This window comes from Lynx rufus, unplaced genomic scaffold (genome assembly GCF_022079265.1).
Source record: "Lynx rufus isolate CCGP_SWC_20201006 ecotype Redwood Valley unplaced genomic scaffold, mLynRuf1.p SCAF_4, whole genome shotgun sequence".
Classification (NCBI taxonomy): Eukaryota; Metazoa; Chordata; class Mammalia; order Carnivora; family Felidae; genus Lynx; species Lynx rufus.
In genome coordinates, this window is record NW_025814856.1 from 25,601,034 (window position 1) to 25,619,892 (window position 18,859).

At 49.7% G+C, this 18,859-nt stretch overlaps 1 protein-coding gene across 5 annotated transcripts in view; it reads left to right on the forward strand.

Annotated features, from left to right (window-relative positions):
* Positions 1–2,049, forward strand: part of FLNB (filamin B) — a 143,305-nt gene extending 141,256 nt beyond the window's left edge. For 3 of the 5 annotated variants that reach the window (XM_047097648.1, XM_047097649.1, XM_047097650.1), the window contains one exon: positions 319–2,049. In XM_047097648.1, the coding sequence (XP_046953604.1) occupies positions 319–529 (211 nt within the window). In that variant the 3' untranslated portion in view covers positions 530–2,049. The remainder of the gene's footprint in view (positions 1–318) is intronic. The other 2 variants (XM_047097646.1, XM_047097647.1) reach the window with 1 other exon arrangement.
* The last annotated feature ends 16,810 nt before the right edge of the window (positions 2,050–18,859 follow it).

An 18,859-nucleotide genomic window follows, 5' to 3' on the forward strand; every position in this document is an offset into this window, starting at 1 on the left:
AGAATAAATGAGATCAGAGTAGCCATCACTTCTGTAGCCCTTGCTACAAGCTAAGGGCTTCACATCTAACTACTGTAAACCTCACAACAAGCCCATGGGGTAGGTGCTAGCATCTGTTTACAGATGGGCAAGCTAAGGCAGAGAGAGGTAAAGTTCCACATCCATGGTCACCCAGCTAGGAAGTCACCCAGCTGGGCAGGATTTGAACCCGGGCCATTGTGCTGTATGAGTTTATGCTCATAATTGCCACTGGTAACTTTCCTTTGGCTCCCATATCCCCTCCCCTTCCTCTGCCTTCTGTGATGCATCCTGACAGAGTAACCACCTTTTGCTGCCTCCTAGGTTCCAACATGCTGCTGATGGTGTCCATGGACCAACCACCCCCTGCGAAGAGGTCTCCATGAAGCATGTGGGCAACCAACAATACAATGTCACATACGTTGTCAAGGAGAAGGGGGATTATGTTCTGGCCGTGAAGTGGGGAGAGGAACACATCCCCGGCAGCCCCTTCCACGTCACAGTGCCTTAAAACAGTTCTCATCAAATCCTGGGAGGAGTTCTGGTGGTTGCTTTTGTTGCTTGTTTGTAACTTGTTTTATACAAAGTTTCCTCCAGCCTGTTTGTGGGTCTGAACCCCCATCCTGAAAAAAGTGCCTTCAGAAATAAGTCCTAGACTTGACTCCTTAGGGACGTGTTGGGGACTCTTAAGAAATGCAAACTCATTCAATGGGCTGAGAAGATTTCCATGTACACTCGGTTAAAATCGGACCTCTTGGGGCGCAGATCACCCTCAAGACTGACGTTTCTGGAAAATGAAATTGGCTTGCCAGTTTGTGACACAAAATGAAACGAGACTGACGGGGAGGGACGAGGGGAAAGAGGCGACCTAGCCGTAGGCTGTCATTTAGAAAAGAAGACTTAAAACCAGCTTCATCTCTCCCAGTGCCCGTGTCACATACAAGGCTCTTAGGCAGATGCCATCGCTTCAGCACTCTTCACCTCCACCCCCACGCCCATCCGTGGCCTTTCCACACTTGGTCAAGGGCAGCGAGTGCGCTGGCCTCAATGCTTCCTCGTGCCTCTCCTCCCATTCTGCTGAGTGTTTATTTTCCTGCAAAGTTGTAACACGTGCCCATTTTGGCAGCCACGTTTTTGCTTTTGTCTTTAAAGGCCACTAAAGTCGCTGGGTCCAAGGAAACTCTGCAGTGGCTTAACCACACACTCCAGCTATTTGTCAGTCTGATGAGTCTTGCCAACACGTTGGAAGTGACCACAGGTGGGTCACTGTGTCAGCGCCCTCAGACACAGAGGCCTGTCACAGGACACGTCACTCCCCACCCACCTCCAGTCAACCCTGGGATCACTTCTGGAAAATAATTATAGAAGGAAAGAATGAAACTCCTGCTGACCTTTGCGGGGGAGGCGGGCAGGGCGGTGGTGGCTCCTCGGTGGTCTTTCACCATTGGGCAGAAATAGGACAGCTACACAGCTCTCAGTGGCTTTGTATTCATTTGGCCCAGATCACATCCAAGTTTGTTTAGACAGCATTGTGCAGGTGCAAAGCTCCAAAAATGGGGTGTAAGGCATTTTGCACCCCTTCCTGCAGATCTGAGCTGGTTTTGGAATAAACTTAAAGCATTTGGGGAACACTGCCTGACTTCAGGGCCCGGATGGGTGGTGTGGTCTGGGCAGGCAGACTTTGTTGATTTGGTCCTAAGGAAGTGGCCGCTGTTGTCATGAGTGCCTCCATGGGTGGGACAGGGAGCGAGGTGGGGGACAGTCACCAGGATGTAGCAGCTGGGGGCAATAGCCCTCCCTGTTAGAAACCGGAGGAGCCTGAAGCCTAATGTGAAAGGGCCACAGGTTTTGGAAACTGGGACGTGGAAGCAAAACTGGAATCAAAAGCCAACTGTAAATTGTATCTTATAACTTATTAAATGTTTGCTCTGTCAGGCTTCCTCAGTGTTCTTGGAGGGTGGTGTTTCTGAATAAAAGGTTTGAGTCTCTGACCAGCTCTTGCCAACCCCTGGTGGAAAGGACACAGATTAACAACTTGTTTCAACGTGCCTTTTTGTAAACGTGTATCTATTTATTTTGAGGGGGGGGGCGCATGGAAGTGGGGGAGGGGTAGAGAGAGCAAGAGAGAGAATCCCAAGCAGGCTCCATGCTGTCGGCGCAGAGCCCGTTGCGGGGCTTGAACTCACGAGTGGGGAGATCTGGGAGATTGTGACCTGAGCCAAGATCAAGAGTCAGACACTTGGGGCGCCTGGGTGGCGCAGTCGGTTAAGCGTCCGACTTCAGCCAGGTCACGATCTCACGGTCCGTGGGTTCGATCCCCGCGTCAGGCTCTGGGCTGATGGCCCAGAGCCTGGAGCCTGTTTCCGATTCTGTGTCTCCCTCTCTCTCTGCCCCTCCCCCGTTCATGCTCTGTCTCACTCTGTCCCAAAAATAAATAAAAAACGTTGAAAAAATTAAAAAAAAAAAAAAAAAGAGTCAGACACTTAACCAGCTGAGCCACCCAGGTGCCCCAGGCCTTGCCTCTTTGCAAGGGGATGGCTTGCTTCTCTGTGAGCCCTGCTGGGAATATCTCATCAGGAGAGGCCAGACAGACAGGCCGGGCCTGGCAGTGAGGGCACTGGGGAAGGGGCACACTGGGTCTCGACACCAACACAGCCTCCAGGAAAGAAAGCCTTTTTCCTGATGACACGAGAAAACAGTCATCTCAGGGATTTCACTCAAACAAGAAGCTCTGTCATCTGTTGTCCCGACTGCCCTTGGACAACAGGGTTTGTGTTTGGTGTTAGTGTCTTCCTCTCCCTGCTGCTTCTGCTAGGAGGAGCTTGTGCCTGACTTTATGCCTGGGATACCTAGCCCCTGACCTCCTGCTCACCCTCACGGCACTCCTGTGACACCACTTTACAGTGTGGATACCAGCTCTGGTGCTGTATGGACATGTTCGTAGTGTCAAGGCTCATGTGGGGCTCACCCTAGGCCCTGGCCTTTCTCTCCCCAGTGTGGGAGCCCCACCTCCCTGGTTATACCTCTGGGAGCAGGAACACAGAAGGAATGGCACCAGGAGCCCCAGATAAGCCCCTGGAAGACCCTGCTCGGCCCCCCGGCCTTCCATTGGGGGTGAGGAGTGAAGGGAAAAGCAAGGAAGGAACACTGGATCCTTTGGTGTGTTTCTTCCTGCTGATGAAGTTTTGTGGTGATGGGCTCGTGGGATCCGGAGCCGACGGCCAAGAGAGAGTTCTTGAAGACATCTTTGGTGCAAAAAGGCGATTTTATTAAAGCGTGGAGACAGGACCCATGGGTAGAAAGAGCTGCACTGGGGTTGTGATCGGTAACTCATTATATACCCTCAGTTTGGGTGGGGGTCACGGATAGAGTATGTCTGTAAGGAATTCTGGAAGTAAGGTTTCCAGGACCTTGAGGGGCTAGCAGTTGCTAGGGAAACACCATTTATTGCCATTTAATAAAACCTCAGTCATGAGACTCTTCAGATGTATACTGGGGGCCATAAGCTTGGAGTATGATTGCCAGCATATATCTTGGGGCAGTTGAGATAAAGGAACTAGTCTTACAGGATTCTCGGGTTGGGATAATGTTAAGCTAAGATTCTCTTTCGCTCCTGGCATAGTGTCATCATCCAGGTGAGCTCCTAGAGGAAGGTCACTCTACCATCTCAAGGAACTGTCAGTGGGCTGCAGGCAGTAAGGGAATTTAGTTTTTCATTTGCCTTAGTTTCCCACATCACCATGGCAAGCACTTAAACCCCTTTCCTTTGTTCTTGGGTAGCCAGGAGTGTCCGAGGAATATCACACATATTCCACCGGGGGCAGCAGGGTGGGGGGGCAGACTGTATTTTGCCATCAGCTTGCCCCCAAGCTCCCTCATCACTGGCACCTCATTTTTGACCAGAATGGAGGCCTGTTTCCCTCTGAGAGGTGGGAGGAAGGTTGGAGGAAAGGTCTTCTTTTGCCTCTCCTTTTGGAGGGGGCGCCCTTATCTGTGGGCCTGTGTTGGGAATAACTGCTCCCGAACTCCCACGGGGGTGGTGGGCTTTGGGGGTTGTCCAGACTCTGCCTAGTGATGCTGACCTTGCCCGCGGAGGAGCACAGGGGGGACAGAGGGTGAAGTGCGGCTGGTTTCTGCTGGGGAGGCAGCATTTATAGGTTAACTGCTGAACTTTGGCATCAGGTGGAGTTTGAACACTGGCTCAGCCATTCAGTGGCTGTGTGGCCTTGGGGAGGTTGCCTCCCCTTTCATTGTGAGGATCACGTGAAATCTCACTGGGGGCTGTGAGTCTTGGCTACTGCTCTCTGTGACCAACTCCTCATACAAGGCCGCACCTGGTGCTGCCCCGGCGGGTCCCACCCATTACATCCCACACAACTCAGGTGCTGTGCACCTCTCTTGGTCAATGGCCAGAGCCACAGGGCACTCTTATTGCACCTGGACTTGCTGCCATGGGAACGGGCTGTTGTTTGTGCAAACGCCTCGATGACTTTGAAACTCGACCTCGAACGGGTACCGGGCCCTTTCTGACTTTCACCTGTTGATTCCGCCCCTTTCCTGTCAGGAGTTGACTGGGCCATCAGTCTTTAGTGGTTAGAGCAGACGGCACTGACAGTCGACCTGCAGAAACCTCGACCCAGTGAAGGCCTTGTCCCCTTCTCAGCCCCGATGCCTGCCTCTTCCTCATCCACTTTCCCCTGGCAACCCTTGGAAGCCCTCCTCAAGCCTCCTCTCCCTGCTGCCAAAAAGGAAACATTTTATTAACATGTCTGTTTCCAATACACTTATAGGCACGTGGGCCCTTAACCGTATGTCTGGTCTTAAGACTTCAAAGGGGCCTTGAAAGCGACCTCTCGATGAGTTTGGTGTAAAATGAGTCAGGATTTAATTTCCCCGAAAAATTGCACAGCCTTAAAAATTAGCAGAATAAACGTAAATGGCAAAATGAGGGCTTGATCCTTGTCGCCCCCTCACACACACACCCAAGTTTGTACTTTAAAATGGGGAACAAACTCATTAATTTAAGTGCTCTTTGGGCTTAATCTCAGCATGATGGAAGCAAGGTCTAGGAGAGGAATGGAATCTTTTCAAATCCCCATTAACTTGGAGGGGGAAGGAGCTTTGTAATCAGGGCATTTCACTAATGAAAACTCTCTCCCAGAAGCACATCTTGTTTGGCTAAATTTTTTCCTCCTCACAATAGCAAATCATAACTTGAAGAGGGAGTAAAAATGTCCTATCGCTCAAGGCAAGCCCGAATTGGATGTTTTCGCTCCAGCTTTGTCCTAAGGATGCTGACCAAACACGGTGGGAGGAATCTCTTAAACAAAGGGATCCTTTTTGCTTTGTGATAAGTCTTTTGTCTGGGTCCCTGAGCCCACAGGGGACCAACTCACATGCAAGGAATTTAGGGTGGCCCACCCCACGCCCCTTCTCTCTCCCTCAAGAGCTCTCCAAAGCAGGCAGGCAGGAGATAGGGGATTTACGAGCCTGGCCTGTGGCTCACACCCAAGGGTGTTACGTGTTTCAGACTTGCTTATCTCCCCAAGGACAAAGCTCAAAGATGAAAGAGTCTTGGAGCCTTGTACTGACCACATGACTCCCTCTGCCATAACCACCGCCTTCCCAAGACATCAGGATGCCTCTCCCAGTCGCCCCTGACGTTCTTAGCGCAAAGCTGATGCTGAATGCTGGTGGGGTGGTCCCTGAGAAAGAGGAAATCTTGGAGGCAGCGCCACGCCCCGGAAATGCCAGCCTCCGGCATTGGGCGTTGTGGCAGCAGAGTATCCTGGTGTGTGAGAAACACTCAGAAAGCGTGGGTCAGGTGCTGCAGGTTCAAGTCCAGACCCCAATCCTAGGTCTGCGGCTTACTGGCTCAGACACCAGCTGCCTCTTAATCTCCCCATATATCCCAAACTTCTTTATAGTCCTCATTTTACAGCTGGGAAAACTGAGGCACAGAGAGCAGTCTAGATAGCCTTACCATTTCTTGCCCTGCAGACTGGGAGACCCAATCTGGAACATTCTTCCTCTACTCTTTGCCTGGCCAATTCACATTCATAGTTCAGATCTCAAAGGGCACCTCCTCCAAGAAGCCTCTGTGTCTCAGTGCCCTCATCCATACAATGGGAAAGTAGAAAACTTCCTTTCTAAGATTAACCTCCAGAAAGATCTCCCAGTACAACCATCCTCCAACTGACTGGCCAAATCCTTCCCCACCCAGAGCTGCTGGAAGAGGAGCTGCCTGAGTGTGTTGGGGAGACTCGGCTCCCCCAGGCAAAGTGAAAGGGGTACCTCAATGAGGGGAAAGGGGCTCATGGGGAATTTGTTAAGCATGGTGGTTCAAAGCTTGGCCAGCAGGTTCAAATCCCACCCTGCCCTGACCTCTAGCAGATCACTTACTCTCAAAGAACTCACAGCCTCTGTTTTCTCTCCAGTGAAATGGGGTAATAGAACCTACCCCATACAGTGTTCTGAGGCAGGCAGGGTGGCTCGCACCCTGAGGGTTAACTGACAAAATGAATGTAAAGAACATATTAGTGTCTAGTACATGATAAGAATTCATAAAATTACTACTGGTGAAAGGTGTTCAAGAGGGTTCTTCTGCGCAGAGAGCTTAAATCCAGGAGGGGCTACTTTAAGAACACAAGTAAGTACAAATAGGAGAGGCACTTGGCCTGGGGACAGAGCCCAGCACTGGAAAGTGGGTTGGGAGTCATCAGTGGGAGTGGATGGCATGGCCAATGGCAGCACTAGGAGCAGAGGGGGTCTTTGGTGGCCTGGGATAGTGGTCAGAAAGGTGAGAGGAGAACTATGTGAGTCAGGTGCACCCGGGAGGGCCCCAGCTCACCTCCCAGCCTCCCCTGGTTTCCAGGCTTCAGTGACCCTTCTCCCTTAGCAGAGTCCTAGGCCAGAGGCCGGTCTGGGGCTGCCCCCACACCTTCCCAGAGGTTACTGGATGGGTTTGAATGAGTAAATCTAGAGAAAATAAAGTGTAATAAGTAACACTAATCCTAGGCACCAAGTCTTATGATTATCCCCCTTTTTTACAGCAGCATTTCCCAGGGCTCAGAGAGGTTATGTGACCTGTGCAACACCACACAGCTAGTAATGGTCAAGGCTGTGATAAAACCCAGAAAGCCTGAATCTAGGAAGGAGGCCATGAAGCCGTGCTGTGCATGCAAGGGCCTGGCTAGCAGGTGGGCACTGTCTTTGTGGGCGAACGGCTGTCCTTGAATCCGTTGGAAGGAAGTACTTTAGAGTCTCCTTTATACCCTTCCACCGCCCACTACCCTCTAGGGTGTGACTGTCCACCCGCTGCACAGCCCCTGTGTTGCCATCCGCCAGAGCCTGTTGTCAAGAATAGCCGCTCCGACTGTCGTCACTGCGGTGACCGCCAGGGGTCGCCTCGGACGCGTGAACTGCGGCTGGGGAGACAACGCTGTGGTCTGGAAGGCGCCGGGTCTAGAAAGCCAGGAAGGGGCACACCCACCTCTGCCCCACCCCCACCCCGCAATTCCTCTGACTTTCCTCCCTCTGTCCTTCCCGCGCACGCCGCAGGGCAACAGAACCAATGTGAAGTCTGCCTATTCCTTCTTTCCTTGAGCACTTTTTCTGAGCACCGACTGTATACCAGAGAGTACCCCTAGAGGTGCTCTGGAGGTAACAGATGCAGGGTTGAGCAGGACAGGACACAGAAAGCACAAGCTCCGTGAGGGAGGGACATTTTGTCAGCTTTGTTCACTTGCAGCTTCTGGCACACAGAAACGCCTTCAGTACTGAAAGCACTGTTGGTGTTTGCGGCCTGTTCAGACATCTTTGATTAAAAAGGTGATTGCACAATTAACTGATGACTGTTGTGAGCACTCCAGAGGAGATATGCCAGGCCCAGGCTGTCCTACTTAACCAGCTGGCTCTTAATCTTCCCAAATGCCACAAACTTCATTGCCCTCAATTTAACCCTGGGAAGACTGAGGGACAGAGGACAGTCTAGACAGCCATACCCTTTCTTACTTTGGGGGAGTCCCAGCCTGCAACATTCTGCCCCTACTCTTTGGTTACCTCGTGTTCACGGTTCAGGTCTCCAGCAAAGGGCACCTCCTCCAGGAAGCCTTCCCTGATCGTCTTCCCAACTCCCTGCTCCCCTGGTTATGAGTCTGTCTCCCCTGCTGACTGCGAAACCCTGAGGACGGGAAGCATGTGGACTCCGTTCCTCCTCATCTACCTTTAGTACCTGGCTCTGCCTGGCAACAGGGTCAAGAGCAAATGAACGTTGGTTGAATGAATAAATGAGAGCATACTGAGCAGAGTGGAAAGGTGAGTGGCCCTGGGGCATTATGGGTAACATCCTTCTCACCGGTACTCATGTCTGCAGCACGCTGGTAGGAGAGGCAGAGCGTGTGAGGATCCTGGAGGCTGACTTTATGGTGCTGCGGGGCGACTGGCGGGTCCTCCTCTGCCTGTGCCCCGCTCTCTGTGCCTCTCGCATGATGCTGTCACATTCTATGGCAGAATTTTGTGTCTGTCTCAAATGGGTGTGGGTTTTGGAGTCAATTCATTTGGAGTGCAACCAGGTGAACGTTGCTGAGCCTGTTTCCTCATCTGCAAAAGTGATGGAAGAGAGCCTGCCAGGACGTCACTGTGAGGATTCCAGTGAGTGGGATCACTGGGTAACGCCTCCAGGCCACGGCCCGGCACAGAGTAGGCGCCGGCACACCCCAGCCACACGTCCCTCTGGCTCCCCTTCTCCCAGAAGGCCACACGCCTTCACACCTCCTGACCTTTGCACATTTTCATCTCTCCGCCTGGAATGTGCCTCCTGCCTCTTCCTCTGCTGGCTAACTTTCACATGTCACCTCCTCCAGGAAGTCCTCTGAAACCCTCCAGGCAGATTTGAGTGCGCCCTTGTGCTTCTACAGATTTTGAGCCTATAAAAGCACCGGGCCCGCCGAGTCACCATTCCTTGAGTATCCAGCTGGCCTAATGAGCCCTGTGGGTTCCAGGACTTCTTAGTTAATTTTATTAATGCCCTGCCAGCTCCCATCTTGGGGGAGCTGTGATGGTGGAACGAATAAACAAATGAATAAATGTGGACTAGGGAATGAGGCCTTGGTTTGGAATCAGGAAGTACAAGTCCAAATCCTGGTCCTTCACCTGAGAGTTGTGTGAGCTCAAGCAAGAACTTTAACTTCTCTGGGCCTTAGTTTCCAAATCTGAAAAATGGGAATACACCAGTACCTCCTTCCTCTGTCACAGAGTTTTGGGGAAATCAAACGGGAAAGCACCTTGAACAGAAATTTTCCTCACAAAAGCCCCATGAGGTAGGTATAGGGCAGACATTCATTCATTCAATATGTGATCCTTTCTTTCGGGACAGCCCAGGTAGGGAGATCTGGAGTCACTGAATCCCAGCTCTGCCCCAAAATGAGCTAGGGAATGAACAAGCACAAAAGAGTGACTCAGTTTGAAATTAGGAGGCCCAGGTTTGGATTCTGGTTTGTTCATTCATTCATTTATTCATTCAGTCATTCAGCAAAGGTTCAGTGAGCACCTGAATATGTGAGGCACTTTTTGTCCCTGAGGATATGTCAGAGAACGTGAGTGTTGAGGCTGTACAAAGAGTGGGGACTGAGGGGGCTCCTGTGGTAGACAGGTGGTCAGGGAAGGCCTGCTGGGAGGGGTTTGAACAGAGTTCTAAGGAATTTTATTCCATCAGATTCTTCTGAGTAGGGGCCTGACCCTCTGGGCCCACAGAGTGAGTCTCAGCTTAGACACCACATGGGTCCTCTCTGCTCCTCCTCTCTTCCTCCAGCCCACAGATTTATGCCCTCTGCCTGTGAAGCCACTGCCAGGCCTAGGGCCACCAGATGGAGCAAATTATAAACTACAGGATGCCCGGTTATTTGAATTTCAGGCAAACAGTAATGTTTTAGCAGAAGCATGTCCTAGATATGGCATGGAACATACCTCTACTGAAAAATTATTCATCATTTATCTGAAACTCAAATGGAACTGGCCATCCTGTACTTTATCCAGCAACCTAAACATCAGAGCCAGGGGAAGCTGGTTCTGGATGCCCCCTGTGTACTAGGGCAGTGCTAGGTTCAGGGCAAAGACAGGAAGACTGTTTGCCTCCATAGTGGTTGTGCTTAAGGTCCCAGATAGTTGCTCCTAGAATCTCTGGAACATTCTGTAAGCTTCTGGCCTCATGCCCCTAACCCAACCAGTTGGGGGACGGATGAGGAATAATGACCGAACTTCTGCTGAGCATCTCTCCCCACTCCCCAGCCCAGTTACAGACAGGAGCTGCGTCATCCTGGGGGTGGAAACAGCTTGGGGAAGAGGAGTTGAAGGCATTGTCTGGACCCCAGTGGGTCAGCCCCGAATGCCCTTTTACACACAGAAAGTATCCTTCTAGCGCCTGGCGCATAGGAAGTGTTCAACAAATGGTAACTGGTAACTGGTATTCTCCTTGTCCTTGTCCTTGTCCTTGTCCTTCTCCTTCTTCTTAATTCAGCAGACAGGACCTGCAGCCTGTGGGCATTTGGGGAGCTAGTGCAGCCTTGGCCAGGACCCTGGGGGTTCTTACTCTGAAGTGCTGGGATGGATGGGCTATCACTAGACTAAAGGGAGAAATGTGATGAGGGGTAAGTAAGCTGGGGGTAGGGATGGGGTCAAACGAGTTAGCAATCACAACGACCTGAGAGCCACCCATCAGGGCAGATCCTGGGCAGGATCTTGAGGCTCCCACGCTATGCCAGGTGTGGCATATAGGTACCAGACCCTGAGAGGGAGTGGGAGAGCTGAGGTAGGGATCCGGGAGCGCAAGGGGCAGCCACTATTCCTAACTGTACACAAGTATTTCACTATTTTAACCCAAGCAGTCGTGGCAGGGGGTCCCTGCTGACTCTCCGCCCTTTGGGTTGGGCTAGGGCTGGTGGGAGAAACGGTGGCCCCAGCTCAAGCAGGCCTTTGCTGTGTTCCAGGGGACACAGGTGCCATGAAGGACACCAGGGCTCCGACTTATGCCAGGCGCCGGCCCATCACAAAGACCTTTTACATCAAAAGCGGCGTCTTCCATTTTCCACGGCGAACAGACCAGCTAATGTGAACTCGCTGGGGGTTCAGAAACTGCTCCTGCCTCTTCCTATCGTCTGTGTGGACCCTGCCGAGCAGAGATGCCGCCAGCCCCAGCCACCCTCCCTCTGTTGTGTCCAGCCCTGTCTCCTGTTTACCCTGGGCACCCCTCCGGGATTCACGGTGGCCCACCTGCTGCCTCTTGTATGTCCTCAGAGAATCAGCTCCTTACAGAGCCCCCAAACCCTCCATCACCAGCAACGTGTAGGGTGCTAGCTGCTCTCCTGGGGGAAACAGTGGGGTCTCCCGCATGCTCCAGCAGCAGCGTGGTGGGGGTGGGGGGGCAGGGGAGGGGCTCGCTAAGATCTTATTATGGTGCTAAGTGGAGGAGGGGACTCTCTCCCAGTCTTTACTTGCTCTTCATTTTATCAAAGGGACCCACAGCAGAATTGCTTGGTCCCTGTGTATCCCACAGTTTAGGGAAGAAGTGGTTTCCATGTTGACTTGCTGTTTCTCTCACCACCCACCCCACAAAGAACCTGCATGGGTCAGGTTTGCTTTGCTGCTGTAACAAACAGCCACTACATCCCACTTGCTTTAACCAGTAAAGATATATTTCTTACAACACAGTGCAGTCTGATGTTCAACCGGCCACCTGCCACGCACTGATCTGGGGATCCAGGCCTGTCCCATAAGGTGGCTCTGCCATCTCCTAGGGCCTCGGAGTCCTTCCCTGAGTCCTACATCCAACTGGGGACCAGGGAAGAGAGATGGAGAGTCTGCAGACAGCACGCCCACTCTTAACTGCCTTGGCCTGAAACTGATAAATGTTACTTCCTGTTACATTCTGTTGGTGAGAACACATCCTATGACTTCTAGATGTGTGAAGGCTGGGAGAGTTGTATCTCTCCCGGTCTGCCTCTTACCCTGAAACTTCACAGAAGAGCTAGGCCACTTAAAGCTGCAATTTGAGCTCATTTGCCTGGGTTTCCCTCATCAACTTTGGGACAGTACTTGAGTGCGAAAAGCAAGAGGCAGAGAGTGTGAGCAAGGGCCAATGTGTGCGTGCGATTCTGCTGGAACTTGCACCACAGCCTTGCACACCAGAGGTGCTTGGCAATTGCCTGCTGAATTTAATCAAATACCGAAGGACCTCTGGATTCCTCTAGGGCCATTTGATTGACTGTAACATCCATTGATCTAGCAGCTCCTGAAGGTCAGGTTCAGCCTGGGCTCTTGGGGAATAAGAAGCCAGATCTGGCTCACAGCACAGGGTGAGAATGGTTGGGATGGGGCAGTGTGGGGGTGGGGGGGCACCTTTGGGGCACAGAGGAGGCCCTGAAGCCAGCATGAGGTCTTGGGACAGGCTTCCTGAGGGAGTCACCATTATTTCTGTCATTAAATGAAACAATGCTCAGAAAATGCCTAGCAAGTGCCTCTGTCCGTGAATTATATTAATTATGATGATGATGATCTCTGTCAGCAGCAAGTCTGCAAGCTGCTTAGAAGAGGATAGGCCACCGCCAGGGCAGCCTTTCTCAGTTGGAATTTTGTAACTAGATTAAGCCCTTCCAAAAATGGTTTAAGTGACGGTTTTCTCAATTCTCTCAAGGATGATACTATGTAACTAGCATCATTCTAGAGGCATGGAAAAGAGGTTCGTTCCACACAGTGGATGTTCCAGGGTGTTAGGGCCTATTTCTTCTGGGACATTTATTTATGAGCGTATTTAATGAACACCAATATGATATTTGCATGCATTTTTCTAAGGCTGCACTATGTCATTTGGTAGCTATAAGCTACCATTTGAGCATTTGAAATGTGTCCATTGAGCATTTGAAATGTGTCTCACCCAAATTGAAATGAGCTGTAAGTATAAAAGACACACCAAACTTTGAAGATTTGATAAGATAAAACATGAAACGTATCTCATTAATAATTTTTATATTGAATTACATGTTGAAATGACCAACTTTGTCCATGCTGGGTTAAACCAGGGATTGGCAGACTTTCTCTGGAAAGGACTAGTTGTAAGTATTTTCCATTTGTGGGCCATCTAGTCTCAGCTCCAAGCTACTCAACTCTGCAGTTGTGGTGTAAAAGCAGCCATAAATAATACATAAATGAATAGGCATGGCTATGTGTTAATAAAACTTTATTTAAAACATAGGCAGAGGCACCTGGGTGACTCAGTCGTTAAGCATCTGACTTCACTCAGGTCATGATCTCATGGTTTCTGAGTTTGAGTCCCACATCAGGTGTATTCGAGTCTCACATCAGGTGAGCTCAAGCCCTGCTTCCAGTGAACACGAGCCCTGCTTCAGGTGAGTCCCGTTTCTCTCTCTCTCTCTCTCTCTCTCTCTCTCTCCCTCCCTCTCCCTCTCCCTCTCCCTCTCCCTCTCCCTCTCCCTCTCCCTCTCCCTCTCCCTCTCCCTCTCCCTCTCCCTCTCCCTCTGCCTCTCCCTCTCCCTCTCCCTCTCTCCCTCCCTCCTGGGGGGTTTTATCTCTGTCTCTCTGCCTCTCGCTGTTTTTTCTCGCTCTCTCTCTCTCTCTCTCAAAAAAATAGGCAGTGGGCTAGATTTGACCTATAGCTTGTCATTTACTGACCCCTGGGTTAAATAAGATATATTACCAAAATTAAGTTCGCTTTTTTACATGTGGCTATTAGATTTCAAATTACATATTGGCTCACATGATATCCCTACGGAACAGGGCTGGTCTAAGCACTTTATGAATATTAACTCTGAGGGATAACTCTTATCCTGAGAGAGGGGTGAGGGGCCGGGAATGTGTGAATTCTGATGACAACCTAAAGAAATCTCCTTGTCCTGGCTCTCCTCCTGCTGAGTGTGGAGCCCAAGGGTAGACTGTGTGGCTGCTTCCTGGGGATATCTGAGTCTGTTACCCTGTATTTAGGGTCCTTTGACTAAGGGAAGTACCCAGAAAGACCACCAGATGGTGCTGTCTAACCACAGAGCACCCTGGTTGACCTGCTGGAAACCTGCGTTCTATGCTAGGCTCTGCCATTCCTTTGTTGTGTGGCCTTGGACCTCAATTTCCTCACCTGTAAAATGGGGTTAGACTGGCCTAGTGAAAACCTAAACTTTTAAGACGGACTGACCTGAACTAAGTTTTTCACTCCAGCAGAGCCACATTATGACTTTCATGGTCCCTAGGCATTTTGCCTTCATGCATCCCTTCTTCCACAAAAAATATTAAAAAGTATATTTTACAACTATGTTGGTATAAATACAAATATATTAATATTATGTATTAAGGTTTTTACTTCAACCTAAAATTTTATCTTATTCCTTCTTCTGAAAGAAAACATTTCCATGGCCCTCAAAAGTATTATGGGGAGCCTGGGTGGCTTTGTCAGTTAAGTGACTGACTCTTGATTTCGGCTGAGGTCATGATCTCATTCACGGTTCATGAGTTCGACCCCCACATCGGTCTCCATGCTGGCAGTGCAGAGCCTGCTTGGGATTCTCTGTCTCCCTCTCTCTCTGCCCCTCTTGTGCTCTCTCTCTCTCTCCAAATAAGTAAAATAAACTTTAAAAAATTATTTAAAAAAATGTATTACAAACCCTAGGCTCTGTGCCTACTGTGCCTCATGGAAGAGTCATGCTGGACTCCAGTACTTACCGGCTGTGTGACCATGGGCTGTTGTTTAACTTCTCTGGGCCTCAGTTTCCTCATTTATAAAATGGAGATGACAACAGACCCCACCTTTTTGGTGCCATGGTTGGAACTTAGTGAGAGAGTGCATGGCATGACTTCTTAGAGCAAGCCCTAGCCAATGGTAGTAGCTATTATTATTATTATTATCTTCTTTAAGGATATTTCCTTTTTTTGATGTTTATTTATTTTTGAGAGAAAGAGAGAAAGCAAGCAGGGGAGGGTCAGGGAGAGAGGGAGACCCAGAATCTGAAGCAGACTCCAGGCTCTGAGCTGCCAGCACAGAGCCCAATGTGGGGCTCGAACCCATGAGCCATGAGATCATGACCCAAGCCAAAATCGGACTCTTAACTGACTAAACCACCCAAGTGCCCCAAGGATATTTTCTAACCTCCATGAAACTATTAAAATATCTCAGGGGTGCCTGGGTGGCTCAGTCGGCTGGGCGTCTGACTTCAGCTCAGGTTATGATCTCACAGCTCTTGAATTGGAGCCCCACATTGGGCTCTGTGCTGACAGCTCTGAGCCTGGAGCCTGCTTTGGATTCTCTCTCTCTCTCTCTCTCTCTCTCTCTCTCTGCCCCTAACCCACTTGCATTCTGTCTCTGTCTCTCTCAAAAATAAATAAACATTAAAAAAAATTTAATATCTCAAAATATGTCAAAAAAATAAAACGAAACTTCAGGATATTTGATGGGGGAAGTTTAAGAGTTTCCTAGAGAAGAGTGTATCAGCAGAAGGAGTTTTTGCAAATGATAAACATAGATTTTTCTCCTGCCATTGGCGAACTCATGAAATAGGAACATGGAATTGTACCAATCAGCTGGAATCTGGGCCAGCTGGAGAATATTTGCAAGCCCATGTTCCTACCTCATGAGCAGATACTTGGGAAAAGTGTGTGTGTGCGTGTGTGTGCGTGTGTGTGTGTGTGTGTGTGTGTGTGTCTGCAGCATTCATCTCAGAGAAAGGAGATTTGCATGGAGATTTGAAGGCTATGAAAGCCTTAGGCCTATGGAGACAGGGACATTGTGTTTGCAGGGAAGAGGGGCAAAGAGGGGAAGGGAGCTTTAGGCTGAGAAACATTATGTATAAAGGTCTGGGGCAGGACGGTGGAGGGCAAATTCAAGCAACCACGGTGAGGTTTACCTTTCTTTAGCTGATATTTTTTTATTTTTTTTCAAATGTTTATTTCTATTGACAGAGTGTGCCAGTGTGAGCAGGGGAGGGGCAGAGAGAGAGAGAGGGAGAGAGAGAATCCCAAGCAGGTTCTGCACTGTCAGCACAGAGCCTGATGCAAGGCTCCATCTTACCAACCATGAGATCATGACCTGAGCAGAAATCAAGTCGGACACTTAACTGACTGAGCCACCTGGGTGCCCCTCTTTAACTGAATTTTAGTTCTCGTATCCCTGGTGCCATCCCATTTTATATCCTTCAAACATTGTTTGAGAAACGTGAATGCACTAGGAAGCCCTGTCAATTTTTTAATCCCCAATTTGTACCAGCAAAAATCGCTCCCTAACTTTGTAAGTTAGGTGTTTCCATCTGGAAGTGTTTCTAAAAGAAAAATTACAACAATCCTACTACCCAATGTCTACTACTTTTGGTTCAAAAAATATTTTCTTTTAAGGATAATTATGTGAAGACTATTGCCTTCTTCTCCAAGGTGGCACAGTAGTGCCCTCTGAGTTTAATTAATGACACAAAAACTCTGTCTCCTTTTATTTTCCTGGTTTGACAACTGTCCTTATACTTGCCTTCTCCAGCCCAAGGGAAAGATATGAGCCAGGGCTGCTGAACTGAAGAAACTCCCTCCACCCTCTGGCCCCCAGCCCACAGAGACAGGATGAAGAGCATGAAAGAAATGCTGCTGTGTTTGAGGCAGGAAGGGGATGTTGATAAGAAAGAGAAAATAACAGGAATGGAAGAGGGGCATCTCAATTTCTCAAGACTCACTTGCTGAAATACTTTTTGTGATCAAAGATAAAGAAATGGAACCTTGGTCTGATTCCTCATATAGCAAAATTCAAAGTAATTAAATGAGAGACATATGTACCCAAAGACTTAAAGTGAGCCACCCTTTGACAGAGCAAGTCCTGCTAATAAAAATATAGCCTCCACTTGTCAAGGGCTTGCTAAGCGTGAGGCACACATTCAGTGTTTTACATTCATTATCTTACTGAAACTTCACCTCTGAGGTTGATCACATCAGGGGACTGAAGGCAAGTGGCCTGCTCAGCATCCCAGAGCTCGTAGGTGGTACAGATTATGGCTCCAAAGTGAGCCTATCCCCTCCTCATGTTACCCTCTTCTCACTAAGCAGGGCCAGGAGAGTGAGTTTAAGATCTGGTTTCTCAGTAACTAATGAAAGAAAAGTCTTATCCTCAGGTCTTCTGGGAGCCTCTCAAAAATGCAGGCTTTTGGGCCCCACCCCAGACCTTCTGAGACAGCCTCTGGGGGCCTAGAGCCTAGGCATCAGCATGGCGACAGCTCCCCTGGGATTCTGGGACACACCAGTTTCGAACCCTCTGGATAAAGCCAAAGCTGAAAGGTTGTGTACCACCAAGGTGTGCCTTCCTTCCCCTAAAAGGCACAAGAGTTCCTTGCCCCAGTCAGGCCAGGTGACCCAGCAGGTGCCCGTGGCTCCAGTAAGCTGCTCCAATGCAGAGACAGAAGGATGTCCTGTCACAAAGGAGGTCACAGGGTGGGAAGGACCAGCCGGGGCAGTGGACAGGACAGTGGTTGGTCTGGTCCACCTTCCCCTGCCTCCCCCACCGAGCACAGGGCTCTTGTCCCAGCCATGCCGCTGGCCTCTGGAATGAAAGGATCATCATCTCCTCCAGAGTAAGCTCATTTGGGAATTGCCTGCTTGACCATTTGGGACCTTGGAAATTGGATGTCTTCCTGGGTCAGTGAGCCCTGCTCACAAGAGGAGGTGACAGGAACTTTATAACCTTACCACCTTCCCCCCCCATTCCAACGAAATTTGGGGGAAAATCGTTTTCCCATGTAAGCAGAACACTTTTGATTTAATTCCGTCAGTCAGATGCAATCAAATTTCAAAACTCAGGCTTATGGTCTCTTTTTCTTATATCAAAAGTCACATCGTCTCTGATATATTAAGGAAAATCAGCGAGAAGTAGGACCATGCATAATATACTCTATGTTTCAAGATTACATATGGTGCTTATTTATGCATAGAGTCTCTTGGAAGGATGCATAAACTGGTAAGAATGGTTGCTTCTGAGACAGGAAATGAGTGGGTGAGGTCCCGGGGCAGCATTTCTTGTCTCTGCTTATTCTTTGGTACTGCTCGTATATTTAGCCTTGTTCAGGTACCACTTGAACAAAAGAAGCAATGTAAGGGAAAGCGAAGTGAAACAAACAAGAATGGTCACCATGGATACAGGCAAAATGGTGCTGGCAGGACTCCTCTGTAACTCTTTGGTTGCAGAATGATAACAAAACCCTGAGCCTCTGCCAGCCAACTGGCCTACTCAAAGCCCAGGAGGAGGGAGGCTTGGGGCCATGCAGGGAAGGGGCAGTCCTGCTGGACACAGAGTGCAAGATGGGATGAAGGTGAGGCTGACGTGTTACGCCAGAAAATACAGACCCTTGTGGGCATCCAAAAACTCTGGGCTCTCTCCAGATGGTGGTGGGAGCCCCCGCAGGGTATTGAAGCAGGGCTGGGAATGCAAGTGGGCTGTGGTCAGAATGGAATTTCAAAGGATGGCACTGGTGGTTACTGGGCTTGCTGAGTTGGAGGACAATTTGGAGGCAGGGAGGCCAGGTGGGATGGCCTTCATTCTTCATCTCCGTGAGACACGATCACCATCCTGACCTCGAACGGGAGGGGACAGATTCCTCAAACAGATAATTGCCCAAATCCTAGGGTACAGTTGGGGCCTTGGCCTTTCTCAGGACGTGAAGCCTGTCCTTTTGGACTGCAAAATCCCCCAGTTTCCTTTTAGGTAAGTCAGGGGAGGAAGGAGCCCAAGAAGGGTAAGAGAAGACTGTCCTCCCAATTTGACTCAAGTCAGATTAAATTCAAGTTGAAAAATGAAAGCAGTTGGACCAGACTTGTTTCC